This window comes from Furipterus horrens, unplaced genomic scaffold, assembly GCF_987537825.1.
Source record: "Furipterus horrens unplaced genomic scaffold, mFurHor1.1.pri manual_scaffold_4, whole genome shotgun sequence".
NCBI lineage: Eukaryota > Metazoa > Chordata > Mammalia > Chiroptera > Furipteridae > Furipterus > Furipterus horrens.
The window spans coordinates 87,871,883-87,889,188 of record NW_028327174.1 but is presented as its reverse complement, the minus strand read 5'-3'; the positions used below and the strand labels follow the sequence as shown (position 1 = coordinate 87,889,188).

The 17,306-nt window shown below is 38.9% G+C and overlaps 1 protein-coding gene across 1 annotated transcript in view; it reads left to right on the top strand.

Annotated features, from left to right (window-relative positions):
* The window catches only part of RXFP2 (relaxin family peptide receptor 2), a 66,936-nt gene that overhangs the window by 45,759 nt on the left and 3,871 nt on the right, over positions 1–17,306 (top strand). The window contains 4 exon segments of the mRNA XM_090275165.1: positions 3,394–3,465; positions 5,982–6,211; positions 6,810–7,220; positions 10,303–10,521. Of these exon segments, the coding sequence (XP_090131291.1) occupies positions 3,394–3,465; positions 5,982–6,211; positions 6,810–7,220; positions 10,303–10,521 (932 nt within the window).

Genomic DNA, 17,306 nt, shown 5'->3' with positions numbered 1-17,306 from the left:
TTTGCCGGATACAGTAATCTTGGTTGTAGGTCCTTGCTTTTCATCACATTGATACTTCTTGCCTGCAAAGTTTATTTTGAGGAATAGGCTGATAGTCTTATAGGCACCCCTTTGTAGGTAACTTTCTGCTTTTCTCTTGCTGCTTTTAAGATTCTCTCTTTTTTTTTTCACCTTTGGCATTTTAATTATAATGAGTCTTGGTGTGGTCCTCTTTGTGTCTATCTTGTTTGGAACTCTCTGTGCTTCTTGGACTTGTATGTCTATTTCCTTCACCAAATTTGGGAAGTTTTCCTTCATTATTTTTTCACATAAGCTTTCAATTTCTTGCTCTTCCTCTTCTTCTGGCACCCCTGTGATTCAGATGTTGCCATGTTTAAAGTTATCCCAGAAGTTCCTAAGCCTCTCCTCATTTTTTTCAATTCTTGCTTTCTCATTCTGTACTGGCTGACTGTTTTTTTCTTCCTTATATTCCAAATCATTGATTTGAATCCTGATTTCCTTCTCTTCACCATTGTTTTGTGTGGATTTTTCTTTGTTTCACTTAGCATAACCTTCACTTCTTCCCTTATGCGTTTGCCATACTCAAGCATATCTGTCAAGCCAGTGAGCATCTTTATAATCAGTGTTTTGAAATCTGCATCTGTTAGGTTGGCTATCTCCTCATCTGTTAGGTTTGCTATCTCCTCATTGCTTAGTTCTCCCACTGGAACCTTGATCCGTTCCCCCTTTTGGGCCATAGTTCTCTGTCTCCTCATCTTGACAGGCTCCTGTGTTTGTTTGCCGCTGTGTCTTAGGTAGAGCTGTCACTCCTGTTATGTTGCAAGGGGTGGAGCCATAGGTATTCATCAGTACAGGGCAACCCGTTTCACCACATTGTGGTGCTGTGTTGTAGGGGAGGTGTCTGAGAGGAAGCAATGTTGCTTGCTCAGCACTTGCCCCTTTTGCAGACACTTATCCCATTTTTGTATGGGACTGGTGCCTCTTTAGCCCTGGCTGGTTTAGCTCAGTGGATTGAGCGTCGGCCTGCGAGCTAAGTGTCGCTGGTTCGATCTTCTAGTCAGGGTACATCAGAGAAGGAAAACTCTGACTTCAAAAAACCTCCGCTGCCTTGCGGCATACCTCTTCAGGGGAAAGGCTAAGGGAGTAAACCCCGACAGAAAATCCGGAGCCGGAGTCCCTAAGGCGGTTTGACGTTGTAGTCAACACCGGCAACTCCTGCGGCGCACCTGAACCCAAGCTGTATCGACTCCGTCTTTCCCTTGGACCCTTCAGCTGCGAAGAGAGGGGGGGTCTGCTGCATGGGCAACAGCAGACCCTCCATTTTATCCTGCCCAGGCTCTGTAGCTTCAGCGTCATCACAAGATGTCGATTCAACACGGGAGGAGACAGATACCATGTCACTCCCGAGTCGGACTGCACAGCCATTCTCGGCGGTGCAGAGACTCTTAAGAAGCTACACCATCGTCTCTCGAGACGGACGGCTGCCGACGGTGCCTCTTTAGCTGTTGCACTGGCCATTGTTCCCACAGTGGGTGGGTCTGCGGATGTTCTAGGACCATGGGGACTCTGCTGAGAGACTGGCAGTTTCTTCCTCTGCCCCAACGCCCACTGGTTTGCACAGTCAGAAGCAATGAGGCTTGATTTTCCCTGGCGCTGGGTCCGTGAGATGCACGGTCTGGTCAGGAGCTGGAAACACTCCCCAGGTATCCCTCCCAACTTTTTAAAACGTGTTACTGGGCTTTCTGCTGGCCTGCTGCTTCCACTGCACTGCATCCGCTCCACCCTGGCTCCATCCCTCCTACCTGTCTGGATGAGTATTTCTTCATTATATCTTTGTTTGTTGGACTTCTGTGCAGCTTGATTTTCTGAAACTTCAGGTTGTCTCTAGTTTTGAGGTAATTGTATTTCTTCTTAGTTGTGGAGGGAGACCCAGCATGTCTGTCTAGGCCTCCATTTAGCCAGAAGTCTAAAGACCAAGTCTTAGTGTCACTTTTTATTCTTGCTACATAGCTTTCTATCAAAAAGGAATGCAAGATTTAGGTTGTCTTTCAACAGGTGTTAGTGAACATCCACTCTCAAGAAGCTAGTATATTAAAAACCAAAAAATATAAGTAATACATTGTTTTTAAACATATGAATAGATAGAATGTGGACAAAATGACTTTTCACTTACCACATACTGAATTCTGAGAGGCAAAATATCAAGTTTCCATGTCATGCCTTTATAAAAAGTCAAAGTTGTAACTATTGACTCCAAATTTTTCTTTCTACATTTCTTTCTCTATTGTCTCATGTATTTTTTTTCTAAAGATTCATTTACATACTTATTTCACATTTATTAGCCACCAATTTATTTATAGCATTCATTGTCTTAGATACTCAGGATATAGTGACTTCTGCTAGTAGTCAAATATTCACACACACCATGAAAAGCTAAAACTGTGATGAGTCCTGGAGAAAGTTAGAGAGCAAAATAAAAAAGAGGGGAATCTTTTTAAAAGGACTCCAGCATTCCCTGTAGGAGGGCCTGTGAGGAGACAGTAGCAGCGTCTCTCCTCTAAGCTTTGCTTATGACAGCCAAAAAGCAAGGTGGTTTCTCTGCAAAAGACTCAATGGGCAAAGGAAAACCCAGGTTAGTCAAAAAGACATGGAGTGAGAATAAAACACCTTTCACAGTAAACCTTAAAAGTGAAAGGCTTCTGTTATTTTAGCTTTTCCTCTCTCTGTCTATGTTTCCTGAGAACAAGCACACTCCCTTAATTCATGCCACTCCAAAGAGGTCTCTAAAGATCTCATATTTGAAGAAGCACCTGGATAAATGAGGAGTAGAAGGGTTATCATTGGAGCCCTCCAAGGACATCTTCTGGAGCTGGAAGAATTAAAGGGTCATGCTTTCCACAGTTGTCTTAGAAAACAATTGTCCTGAATTGGTACTCTTAGTGCTTCCCTGGTTTTCCCCATAAAGACACACAGGTCAGAAAAATAAAATGACTCTATTAAGTCCAGATCCTCACAAACTCACTTAGTGATGTTCTCTGGTTGGTCATAGCAGCTCCTGTCAGAAACCTTCTAACCCACATGCCATGGTTTCTAAAATCAGACTGTCTAGCCAAGTTCATAATTGCACAAATCACCACTGCCATTTTAAACCAAAGAAATGAATGAAAGTGTTGTATGAGTAATATAATTCTGCATAAGAAGTGACAAAAGAGCTCCAATGTACAGGAGGCATAAAGAGAAATGGCAATTTTCTAATATAGTTTACTATAAAATTCTCATCCTACTTCGAATTGGTAACATAAGGTTTTAAAGGGTGATATTTATGAAGTGAAAAAGAATGTAATTACTAAAAAGTGAAACCCTAAAAACATGAAACTTGTGCCTGTTTTCCAGAGACCTGGAAAGGATAGAAATTCCAAATATAAACACACGCATGTTTCAGCCCATGAGGAATCTTTCTCACATGTATGTATGTACAAAAGAACAGAGAAGATCGCATGATGGAATGTCATATATGTTCTAGTGAAAACTGTCTCATGTGTCACTGCAATGTGTTTTTGTGCAAGAAAAGTCTTTATATAGAGAACTTCCTAATTTTTTCACCTTTGGTCCCTGTTCAGATAGAATTCAATATTTGATGTGCCGACATGAATGACACTTCTCTCTGGAAATATGCTGTTTATCCAATTGAGGCCAAATAAGAGATCAGGGTACCAGAGTGCCACACATTACACAAGATGAAGTCACTGGCCCAATGGTACTCAGGAGACCTGGGAACATTAATTCACCTCTCATGAATGAGCAGTCAGCTACTCTAAGATTTGAGCCCTTAGGAAGAAAGGTGCTATATAAATTCCAGGTGTTGTTACTGTTACTAAGTGCACTTCAAAATGGAGGTAATTAATCTTTATAGTAGTTTTTGATAAGTCACTTGAATATATTTGACTAAAGTGCACTGTGTAAGTTGTGTTAAATATATGTGTTTATGACATGATTATTTCTTTATTGACTGTGATCTCTGTATTCATGATTTCAAAAATTAACCATTGTTATCCATGACAATAGGGAAAATTTGAAGTAAGCTTACAAGCTGGGTGCAGTGAGTGACTGAAATGGTTGGTGTGAAGGTGCTCTTTTGGGAAAACATTTTTTCTTTGTGCCATAGGTGTAATTACTAAAGGACGAGTGTTCAATGAATGCTCATGTGGTTTCACAATTTCTCTTTCTGTGGCACCAGTAGATAAATATTGAATGAGGCTCTTGTTTCCTTGTTGCAGGCAGAATGTGAGGTCTTAGAATAGAGAAATTCAACCCTTTTAGAACTCAATAGAGAAGCTTAGTTTGAGGTCAAAAGGACCAAACAACTAACAGAAAATGTTTTAACCTAGGTTCCTACAAAGTGGCCTAGTTCTTCTTTCATTTTCCCTATTTATACCTACTGAAACACTCCACCACATAACCCTGTCCTTTCCACCTGCCAACCAGTGCCATAGTCACAGTGGGAAGAGAGGCCAAATCACTGAGAGACCCCAGATGGCTCTAACTGAAGACAGTGGACATAATTCCCAATAGAACCAAGAGGTTAAGTGCATGCCTGGGACTGCAGGGAAGGAAGGGGAAAACAAGAGAATTTTACATCAAGTTTCTCTAATTGGGTAGATGATACGGGGAAGCTACACTGTAAGCTGCACAGGGCAGGGATTGCCTCCCATTTTTCTTCCTGACTTCATTCATTATGCATCATTCATTAACTCATCTAAGAAGTGTTTGCTGAGTACTTCCCATGTGCTGGGCATTGTTCTGAATCTGAGTACACAGGATGACCAGAAGAGACAAGTGCCTGCTCCATGGAGCTTTCATGTGGCTTTCAGAACAATAAAACAAACATTAAACAAACAAATAGTTAATAAATGCTCTGAAAACAAGTACAGCCAGATGAAGGGATTGAAGGATGGTCCACAGAGAAGTTAGAATGATGTGACATTCTAGTGGAGCTTAATGGAGGGAGAAAGGAGCCTTGGGTATCTGAGGGAAGAACCTTCCAGAAAGAGGGAAAAGAAAAAGCACAGTCCTGAAAAAGGGTTGAGCTGGCTTGTGTGAGGATTAGAAGAAAGTCAGTGTGTCTGGGGGGAGTGAGGCAGGAAGCAGAAGAAGTAAGGGGATCTGGGGATCCAGGGGTCCCATCTCAGGGAAGCACTGAATCTGTGGCAAAATTAAGCTTTTCTTTAACTTGCTGGTTTACCAACTTGATGGCAGGGAAATAGAAAGAATTAGAAGAAAAGAGATGAACTAAAAGAGGTGGTAAAAAATACAAAAACAGTTTAATGGAAGAAAATCCTAAACACACATGTTTGGGAAATGGCAATAAGCTAGATGACCTCCCCAGTTCAAATGCTTGACCATTCCACACACCTGGACCATAAACAGAAATTAAATCTTTCTGGTCTCTGGGAAGGAATTGTGTTTCAGGTAGCTGCTTCTCCAAGCTTCAGTGAAACTGAGTTTTCCTAGTCTCAGAGACCCTTTCTTCCTGCCAGGGATAAGGAAGCTAGCTTAAGCGAGTATACTTAAAACTAAGTACAAGACAGGAATGTTTTTAGTGAGCTACCATAGGTCCTTTGCCTCTCAAACTCAAGCCCCTGAATGTTTGCTCAAGATCAATTTAACAAAAACAATCTACTTTTTATAGCAGCCTAGAAAATAATCCAACATAATGGGGACTTTACATTCTCATGTCCTCCCCTGACCACCTCAGACAAGTCATGGAATTGCTATGTTCCTTAGGTTTATTTTTTAAAGAAGCACCCTGCCTAGAGTAACATATATTTCATGAAGAACTCTGAAGTTACATAATCTTTGTTAAACAAAAACAAACAGACCTAGTGAAGTTGCATGCCTAACAGAGCTGCAGCCCTGATGGGATTGCAACAGTGGTTTGTGTCATTGTTGTAAAGTGACTCTGTTTTTCCCTTTGACTTTAGTTATTTCAAAAACTTTCGATACTGCTCCTATGCTCCCTGTGTCCGAATATGTATGCCCTTGACTGATGGCATTTCTTCATTTGAGGACCTCTTGGCTAACAATATCCTCAGAATATGTGTCTGGGTTATAGCTTTCATAACCTGCTTTGGAAATCTTTTTGTCATTGGTATGAGATCATTCATTAAAGCTGAAAACACAACTCATGCTATGTCCATCAAAATCCTTTGTTGTAAGTATGTTTTCTATCTACATAGATCTAGGATATATTTTGTGAGCTATAAACTAGATATATTGGCCTCCAACTGATGGCATTTACTATAAATTATATATGTCAGGCAATTTTTTAAAACTATGATGGTGCTATTATTTTTGGCTGCTCTGTTGTAAATTGTATGAGTTTTCAGAAATCTAGTACCCACCCCTGGGGGTTATGTCTTAGAAATGGGGTAATAGGGAGCCAAAGAATCAAGGGACAGATTCTGGAGGACAGGTTGTGGGTTATAAAACTAAACTTTGTTTAACCCTCAGTTACAATAACACCCATGCTACTCAAGCCCAGAAAATTATTCTTTTTGTTAACTACGTAAGCAATGTGTTTACTGTTTAAAACCTAGCCCCCTCTAATGATCCCTGCCACCTTTTTTCTTAAGTTACAAAACTAAGATACAGTGTGGTGCTTAGAAATAGTACACCTTTTGAAGTCCTTTGGCTTCTAGGTACTGTTGTAAGGTGTTTATTTAGTTCATTTAATAAAGGATGAGGAAGTAGACCTAATCGGAAAACTAAAACAAATGCTGGGAACTACTAACATATCCAATCTTTAACAGGTGCAGACTGCCTTATGGGTGTTTATTTGTTCTTTCTTGGCTTTTTTGATATAAAATATCGTGGGCAGTACCAGAAGTATGCATTGCTATGGATGGAGAGTTTACAGTGCCGCCTTATGGGGGTCTTGGCCATGCTGTCCACTGAAGTCTCTGTCTTGTTGCTGACATACTTGACTTTGGAGAAGTTCCTGGTCATTGTCTTTCCCTTCAGTAACATTCATCCTGGAAAACAGCAGACCTCTGTCATCCTCATTGGCATCTGGATTGTGGGATTTGTAATAGCTGTGATTCCATTTTGGAGTGAGGATTACTTTGGAAATTTTTATGGAAAAAATGGAGTATGTTTCCCGCTTTATTATGACCAAACCGAAGATATTGGAAGTGAAAGGTATTCTCTTGGAATTTTCCTAGGTAAATTATATTTTTTCATTTTCTAGATAAATGTAATTTTGATAGAAATGCCATAAATTTCAGCAAAGGCATTTTTATTCATTTCAGAAAGTAAGCAAATATAGACAAGATCATGTCCCTTTTTTAAAAAAAAGTCCTTGCTATGTATTTACAGAATTTTATTAAACTTTTTATTATAGAGATTTAGCATGAAAAAGAATACTGTCAAGATTTCAAGATTTACTATATGTCAGACCTTTGATTTCATATTCATACATGGTGACTATGAGCTAGAGGGATTCTAGGTAACTTAGTTGTCCTCTCACACTGCCAAGTTACTTGAACTCACTTTATTTACAGTCTAGACATGAGTTAAATAAATAATAATATAAAATCCTGAAAACTCACCTATAGAAGATTATCTAAGTGAAAATTCTGGGAAGGTTTATTGCCTTTGGTGAATGTTGCTCAGAAGTTAACAACCTGAGGACATTTCATAAAACTCTTCCCTTTTCAGTTTCCTCAATCCCCACTATTTTTTAAGAAAATAAGACCATATCTCCTCTGTTACAAATGAAGAAGAAGTTTCATCATGTAAGATTAAAAACCTGTTTTTATCATCTAATAAGTATCTCACTTGTTTAAAATTAAGGCCATTCCCCTGTCCTCTCTTTACAACAGTATTATCATTTCAATTTCCTCTTCTCAACTTTTCCTCCCATCTAAATGGTCAATAAACTCTGTTGTTCTTTCCTTTTCACAAATATTTTTCATACAAATATGCCTCTCCTTTCTATTTCTTCCAGTGTCTCAACCCACTGCTACAACCTTAGTTTAAAAAGCTTACTACCTGACCCCTGAATTACATTTGTCCTTCTGGCCTTTCTCTCCTATTCATGTGAACACTACAACTGTTACAGCCTCCCTGAGGCCTGAAGGAACTGTGTATACCTCTTCTCATAGACCATCAATGAAACCTTGCTATTACTGATGTCAAGTTTAAATTAGTCACTGAAAATCCCACCACAAAATGTCCCTGTCTCCAGCTCTTCTTCACCATTCCTCTCTTCTTCTTAAAAAAACAAACTATATTTGTCCCATTTTAATCATACTCCTCACATAATATCCTGTTTTATAGCTATTTTTTTATGAATATGTCCTTTCTAGGATATTGTAAGTTGTTCCTAGCATGGGTGTACTTCATAGAGAGCTTCCCTCAAGCATACACATGCACTCACTATGTTATATTACCTTATGTTTCATTCATTGACCCAACATGAATTTATGAAACACTTATTATAGGCCAAACACTATTGTAGATACTGGAGATACAACAGATTTGTCCACATAGACCTGCAGCCAGAAAGGAGGATGAAGAAAAGTAAGCACATCCTTACATCACAGGCTGACAAGTGCATGAAGAGGAGTACAACATATTCTAAGAGCCCTGGATCTAGGGAACAGATGAGGCTTCCCAGTGGAATGAATCCAAACTGAGGCCCACAGGATGTTCTAAGAGCCCTGGATCTAGGGAACAGATGAGGCTTCCCAGTGGAATGAATCCAAACTGAGGCCCACAGGATGTTCTAAGAGCCCTGGATCTAGGGAACAGATGAGGCTTCCCAGTGGAATGAATCCAAACTGAGGCCCACAGGAGAAGGAGGCATTAGCAAAGTGAAAGGCAGAGGACTTAGAGACCCAAAGCTACGGAGTAGACCCAGAAGAAGGGTGAAGGAAGTTAAGGTGTGTGGGCCAGCTGAAAGGGTTTTTCAGTACATGATATATTCTGGATAGATAAAGATTCTCTCTCTCTCTCTCTCTCTCTCTCTCTCTCTCTCTCTCTCTCTCTCTCTCTCTCTCTCTCTCTCTCCTCTCTCACATTCTCTCACTCTGAGAGGAGTCCAGCAGCCCTTTCTCTGCTTAAAGAATATAAGAATATACAATTTCTTAATTTTACATTTTAGAATAAATTAGATTTAGAGAAGAGTTGCAAGGATAGCACAATTTCTTTATACCCATCACTCAGATTCCCCTGTTGTTAACATCTCACATTCTTATGGTACCTTCAGAAGATATACTTTGATCCTTTCTGTAAGTCTGTTTTCAGAATTTGTACCAGAGGATCATCTTTAACAGTCATTGTATTCTATTTTCAACTTTCTGACAAGAGGCCTAATATAAGTCAATCTTTAAAAAAAATTTTATATGGCTTTATATTGATATTCCATAAAAAATGAGAAGTTCTGAATAAAAACAACAGAACACATTGAATTTATAATATATTCCCCTAGACTCCACCAGTCTTATATACAATCTAAGTCAGATGTATATTTTTAACAACTTTGATATTATATGCAAATTTTATGTTCACCATAAGATATAAAATGATCACTTTTGGTATTTTTATTATAGCAAGAATAAAACAAAGTGACTAATAAGGCAGCATTACAGGTTAATGATGTTAAGTGAGAATCTTCTGAACATATGTAACTCTAAAAGAATAATTCATATAGATTTTTATTTTTTTCTTATTTCTTTTTTCCTAAAACAAGTCTACAAGGTTTTGAAGTTTAGTTTTAATGATTATGATCAATCTGGAGAAAAATAAACAAAAATGAATTTTGTTCTATGTATTATTTTTATTTAATGCCAAAAAACATGAAGAATAATGTTTCTGAAGCTATTATCTTCTTGATATTCCAAGGTTATCTTACTTAAATTTGTAAGATAAAGGAATGCAGTTATACTTATTTTTTAAGATGTACATATGATTACAGTAATCCCTTAAAGCTTTGAATTTTCAGAAAGCTAAAAACAAAAATAATTATTTTTCCTGCTTTAGAAAACTAAAATTTACTTCATGATACCCAAATCAATTTCAGAACTCTAGAATTCTTTCTGATCTGGCAAACTTGACTCCTTTAGTTTATTCCAACTTATACCCTTGAACTCAGGGTTTTGGCTGAGTACCACTGAGGTGATACAAAAGAGTGCTTTTTAGAGGTTCAGAGTATAAGGCACCACATTAGACATCTCAGTAACATGGTATTCTCACTGCTGACATATACTCCCAAGATTTTAAGAGCTGTTCTTTTCCCAACAGGTGTGAACCTGCTGGCTTTCCTCATCATTGTCTTTTCCTATGGTATTATGTTCTGTTCCATTAAAAAAACAGCCTTGCAGACTTCAGAAGTGAGGAATCACATGGGAAGAGAGGTGGCTGTTGCCAACCGTTTCTTTTTTATCGTGTTCTCTGATGCCATCTGCTGGATTCCTGTATTTGTAATTAAAATTCTTTCCCTCTTCCGAGTGCAAATACCAGGTCAGTCCCTTCTCTTATTCCCAAGTACACAGTGCCTTCTCTCTCTCCTTTTTTTTTTTTTTTTTATTGTTTATGCTATTACAGTTGTCCCAATTTTTCCCCCTTTGCCCTCCCCTGCCCGGCCTGCCCCCTGCTCCCACAGCCAGTCCCCACACCATTGTCCATGTCCATGGGTCATTTATATTAGTTCCTTAACTAGACCCTTCCCTTCTTTATACCATTATCCCCCTCCACCCTCCCCTCTGGCTTCTGTCAGTCTGTTCCATGTTGCATGTCTCTGGTTCTATTTTTCTCATTAGTTTATTTGTTCATTAGATTCCTCTTATAAGTGAGATCATATGGTATTTGTTTTTCACCGACTAGCTTATTTCACTTAGCATAATATTCTCCAGTTTCATCCATGCTGTCACAAATGGTAGGAGTTCTTTCTTTCTGCTACATAGTATTCCATTGTGTAAATGTACCACAGTTTTTTAATCCACTCATCTACAGATGGGAATTTAGGCTGTTTCCAGCACTTGGCTGTGGTAAATAGCACTGCTATGAACATAGGTTCATTTGAATTGGTGTGTGGGGAAACGCTCCTTGTGGTTTCAGGAATTCTAGCCCCAGCCATGAGCCTGACCCCCCCACCCACCCAGGCCCAGCTTGTCTTTAAGTCTCAACAGCACACTGGAAGGTTGCTCAGGAGACTTAACTGAAAACCATTCAGAAGGTTTCCATGGGGATTGAATTTAAAGAATGCTTATTATGCTTTGGAACTTGCCCTGCTTTTCTTATCTCTTAGTTAACTATAAACAATCTCTAGCAAGGAATATATGAAACCTTGCACTTAATGCCACTGTGTCATCAAGATGTTTAATAGACTCTGACACAGACTGGCCACTGTGCCTTCTGTACTGGTACCTGTAATCTGTTATTGTCAACTGTAATACAGGCGGCTGAAAGCTATTGATGATTTATGGATTTTGACCTTGAATCTCCCATGTGTATCCTTCTCAATAAAAAGCATGAGGGACGGAGGTCTTGCAGTTTCTCCAGTAGAGAGAACAGCCACCTCCCTATCCCCCAGAAAATGCTTGGTTCTGGGAGGGAGTGCAAGATAAATTCCCATACTCCACAACCCTTTTGCCCCTCTGAAAGAGTCATTCTAAGAGTAACTTCAATTCACACTTCCACAAAAGAATTCAAAATGTGGTGGGTGGAGTGAGTCTCAATCAGCTAGCTGGAAAGAAGATCCCACCAGAGAGCAACACAACAATAAATAATACTGAAATACAACCAAAAAGCCCAAATAAACATCATAAAGGGCATCCCAAGAGCATCAAGCTCAGGAAATCAGAGACTGCACCACTGAATCTCACAGGTGTATTACAGAAGGTCACACTACAAAAGAAGGAAATCAAAGAAGACCAATTAAGAAACAAAAACAAACAAGAAGAGTCACCTAAAATGAGGGGGAAAAAACAATCACCTAACAAAAGGAAAGGAGGAATCCCCAGAAAGAGTGCTAGATGAAACAGAGGAAAGCAAGCTATCAGACTTGGAAATCAAAAGGATGGTTATAATGAAGCTCAATGAACTCGACAAACTCAGAGAAAACTACAACAAACTCCAGGGGAATTATAAAGAAGTCCAGGGAAATTATAAAGAACTCCAGGGAGCTACAAGGAACTTAGTTTGAACTTCACCAGCATTAAAAAGGACATAAAAACTATCATTAAGAGCCAGGAGGAAATGGAGAATACAACTTATGAACTGAGGAACACAGTAGAAGGAATAAAAATCAGTCGAAATGAAGCAGAGGATTGGATCAGTGAGCTGGAGAACAACATAGAAAAAAATTCCCAGACAGTGCAACAAAATGAAAAAAGACAAAAAAAGAATGGAGAGGGCATAAGAGAGCTGCAGAACAACATAAAATGTAATAAAATCTGTATCATAAGGATACCAGAAGGAGAAGAAGAGGAGCAAGGGATAGAAAGCCTGTTTCAAAAACTCATGAAAGAAAACTTCCGTGACCCAAGGAGAGAAAAAGTCATGCAAGTCCAGGAAGTACAGAAGGTTACAATGAAGATGAACCCAAAGAGGCCCACTCCAAGTCACATCATAATTAAAATGGCAATTTTCAAAGGCAGAGATTTATAAAGACAGCAAGACAGAAACAGCAAATAACATACAATGGAGCTCCTATAAGGCTATCAGCGGATTTCTCAACAGAAACACTACAAACCTGAAGGGAATGGCCAAAAATATTCCAAGCAATGAAAAACAAAGGCATACTATGAGGATTATGCTAGCCAGCAAGGCTCTCTTTCAAAATAGAAGGTGAAACAAGGATTTTCCCAGACAAAGGAAGACTAAAAAAATACATCTCCATTGAACCAGCATTACAAGAGATGTTAAAGGGACTGCTTTAAGAAGAAAAAGAAAAAGAGAGAGACAGAGGAACACAGGTAAGAAGGGAAAGAATCACAATGAATAATTACCTATCAATAATAGCCTTAAATGTAAATGGACTAAATGCTTCAATTAAAAGACATAGGGTAGTGGAATAGATAAGAAAACATGACCCACATATATGCTGTCTACAAGATACCCACCTCAGAACAAAAGATCTACACAGACTGAAAGAGAAGGGATGGAAAAAAGTATTTCAAGTACACAGACATGAAAAAAAAGCTGGGGTAGCAATACTTATATCAAACAAAATAGATTTCACAACAAAAGCTATAAAAAGAGACAAGAAAGAACATTTCATAATACTTAAGAGAACAATTCATCATGAAGCTATAACCCTTGTAAACATATATGCACCCAACATAGGTGCACCCAAATATATATTAAAAAATCTTGGAAGACTTCGAGAAGGATATTGACAGCAACACAGTCATAGTAGGGGACTTTAACACCTCCTTGTCAACAATGGACAGATCTTTGAAGCAAAGAAACACCAAAGATATTGAGGCATTGAGCAACACTCTAGATCAAATGGACTTAGTAGATACATTGTAGAATTTTCACCCAAAAGAAGCAAAATATACATTCTTTTCAAAGTGCACATGGAACATTTTCAAAGATAGACCACTTGACAGGACACAAAACAAGCTTCAACAAATTCAAGAAAATTGAAATCATGTGAATCATCTTCTCAGATTACAATGGCTTGAAACTAGATATCAACCTCAAGGAAAAACCTCAAAAACATTCAAGTTCATGGAGAATAAATAACATGTTATTAAATAATTAATGGGTTAACAATGAGATCAAGGAAGAAATCTAAAAGTTTCTGGAAACAATCAATAATGAAAACACAACAGCCCAAAACCTATGGGACACAATGAAGGCAGTCCTGAGAGGAAAGTTCATAGCAATAGGATAGAAGAATTTCAAATAAAAAACCTAACCCTAAAGGTACAAGAACTAGAGTAACAACAACAAACAAAGCCCAGAGTGAGTAGAAGGAAGGAAATCATCAAGATCAGTGTAGAATTAAATGACATAGAGACTAAACAAACAATTCAAAGGGTCAATAAAACCAGGAGCTGGTTCTTTGAATAGATAAACAAAATTGACAGGCCTTTAACCAAGCTCAACAAGAAAAAAAAGAGAGAAGATCCCAATATAAAAATCAGAAACAAGAACTTCAGGCCAAGATGGAGGCATAGGCAGACACGCTGCATCTCCCCCCACAACTAAGAAGGAATACAACTACCTCAAAACTAGAAACTAGAAGTTTCAGAAAATCAAACTGCATGGAAGTCCAGCAAACAAAGATATAAAGAAGAAATACTCATCCAGACAGGTAGGAGGGACGAGGAGCCAGGGCAGAGAGGACGCGGTGTGGTGGTAGCAGCAGCAGTGGCAGCGGCAGGCTGGCGGAAAGGGCTGTCATATGTTCTAAAAAGTCAGGAGGGACACCTGGGAAGCATTCCCAGCTCCTCACCGGACCTCACAGCTCATGGTCCTAGCACCAGGGAAAATCAAGCCTCTTTGCTTCTGACTGTGCAGACCAGTGGGGGTTGAGATGCAGGCAGAAACTGCCAGTCTCTCAGCAGAGTCTGCTTATTTAAAGGGCCCCCATGGTCCTAGAACATCCGCAGACTCACCCACTCTGGGAACAACAGCCAGGGCAGCAGCTAGAGGGGCACCAGTCCGAAGCGAAAGTGGGAGAGGTGCCTGGAAAAGGGGCAAGTGCTGGACAGGTGACATTTTTTACTCTCGGACCCCTCCCCCATATACAGTGCCACAGCGTGGTGAAACAGGTCGCCTTGTACTGATGAATCCCTAAGACTCCACCCCTTGCAACGTAACAGGAGCGACAGGTCTACCTGGGACATGGAGGCAAACAAACACAGGAGCCTGTCAGAATGAGGAGACAGAGAAGTATGGCCCAAAAGGGGGAATGAATCAAGGTTCCAGTGGGAGAACTAAGCGACAAGAATATAGCCAACCTAACAGATGAGGATGTAGACAACCTTACAGATGTAAATTTCAAAAAACTAGTGATAAAGATGTTCACAGGCTTGACAGAATATGCTTGAGTATTGCAAATGCATAAGAGAAGAAGTGAAGGCTATGCTAAGTGAAATAAAGGAAAATCCACACAAAACCAATGGTGAAGGGAAGGAAACCGGGGTTCAGATCAATGATTTAGAACATAAGGAAGAAAAAAACAGTCAACCAGTGCAGAATGAGGAAGCAAGAATTGGAAGAAATGAGGAAAACTTCCCAAATTTTGTGAATGAGATGGACATACAGGTCTTGGAAGCACGGAGGGTCCTGGGTGAACTGGACCCAGAGGGGAACACACCAAGACACACCATGATTAAAATGCCAAAGGTGAAAGATAAAAGAGAGAGTCCTGGGGGTAGCAAGAGAGAACCAGAGAGTTGTCTACAAAGGGGTGCCTATAAGAGTAACAGCTGGTTTCTCAAAAGAAACTTTGCAGGCAAGAAGGGACTGACAAGCAGTATTTAATGTGATGAAAAACAGGGACCTTTAACCAAGATTACTCTACCCAGCAAAGCTATGCTTTAGAATGGAAGGGCAGATGAAGTGCTTCCCAGACAAGGTAAAGCTAAAAAAGTTCATCATCATCATACCATTATTATATGAAATGTCAAAGGGGCTTACTTAAGAAAAAGAAGATCAAGATTATGAACACTAAAATGACAACAAACTAACAACTATCAATAACTGAATCTAAAAAATAAAAACAAAATCCAACTAAGCAAACCAGAATAGGAACAGAATCATAGGTATGGGGATCATTTGGAGGGTTATCATCTGGGAGAGGGGAGGGTGGGAAATGTAGAAATGGTGCAGGGATTAAGAAGTGTGATTGGTTGGTACAAAATAACAGGGAGAAGTTAAGAATAATATAGGAAAGGATGAAGCCGAAGAACTTATATGCACAACCCATGGACAAGAAATAAGATGGGTGAGATTGCTGGAAGAAAGGGGGGTACTGGGCAGAGGGGAGCAAAGGGAAAAAATTTGAACTACTATAACAACATAATCAATAAAATAAACTTTAAAAAAATCAGAAACAAAAGAGGAGAAATCACATCCAATACCACAGAAATACAAAGAATTGTAAGAAATTACTGCAAACAACTATAAAACAAGGAAGTTGACACCCTGGATTAAGTGGACAAATTTCTGGAAACATAATCTTCAATAACTGAATCAAGAGGAGGCTGAAAGCCTGAATAGACTGGTAACTACCAGTGAAATTGAAGCAGTGATCAAAAAACTCCCGGCACACACAGGCTCTGGACCAGAAGGCTTCAAAGATGAATTTTATCAAAAATTTAGGGAAGCACTAACTCTCCTATCTTTCTGAAACTATTCCAAAAAATCCAAGAAGAGAGAAGACTTTCAAACTCTTTCTATGAGGCCAGTGTTATCCTGATTCCAAAACCAGGTCAAGACACAACAAAGAAAGAAATCTACAGGGAAATATCATTGATGAACATAGATGCTAAAATCATCAGCAGAATATTGGCAAACCAGATCTATCAACACATTAAAACATCATACACCACAAGTAAGTGGGATTTATCCCAGGGATGCAAAGGTGTTTTAATATTTGCAAATCAATAAATGTAATACACCACATAAACAAACTGAAAGACAAAAATCCCATGATCATATCAGTAGATGCCGAAAAAGCATTTGATATAGCAAAACACCCATTTATGATAAAAAAAAAAAACACTCATCAAAATGTGAATAGAGGGAGCATGCCTCAACATAAGAAAGACCATATATGAGAAACTTGCAGCCAACATGATACTCAATGGGAAAAAACTGACAGCTTTGCCCCTAAGATCAGGAACAAGACAAGGATATCCACTACTCCACTCCTATTCAACATAGTTTTGGAAGTTCTAGCCACAGTGACAGGACAAGAAAAAGAAATAAAAGGCTTTCAAAGTGGAAAAGAGGAAGTAAAACTCATTATTTACAGACAATATGATAGTATACATAGAAAACCCTAAAGATCCCACTAAAAACTATTCAACCTAGTAAGTAAATTTTACAAAATAGCAGGATACAAAGTCAATATTCAGAAATTGAAGGCATTTCTGTACATCAACAATAAAATATCAGAGATAGAAATTAGAAAACAATTTCATTTACTATAACAACAAGAAAAATAAAGTACCTAGGAATAAACTTAACCAAGGAGGTAAAATATTTGTACTCAGAAAACTACAGAACACTGAAGAAATAAATTAAGGAAGATACAAAGAAATGGAAGCATATACCATGTTCAT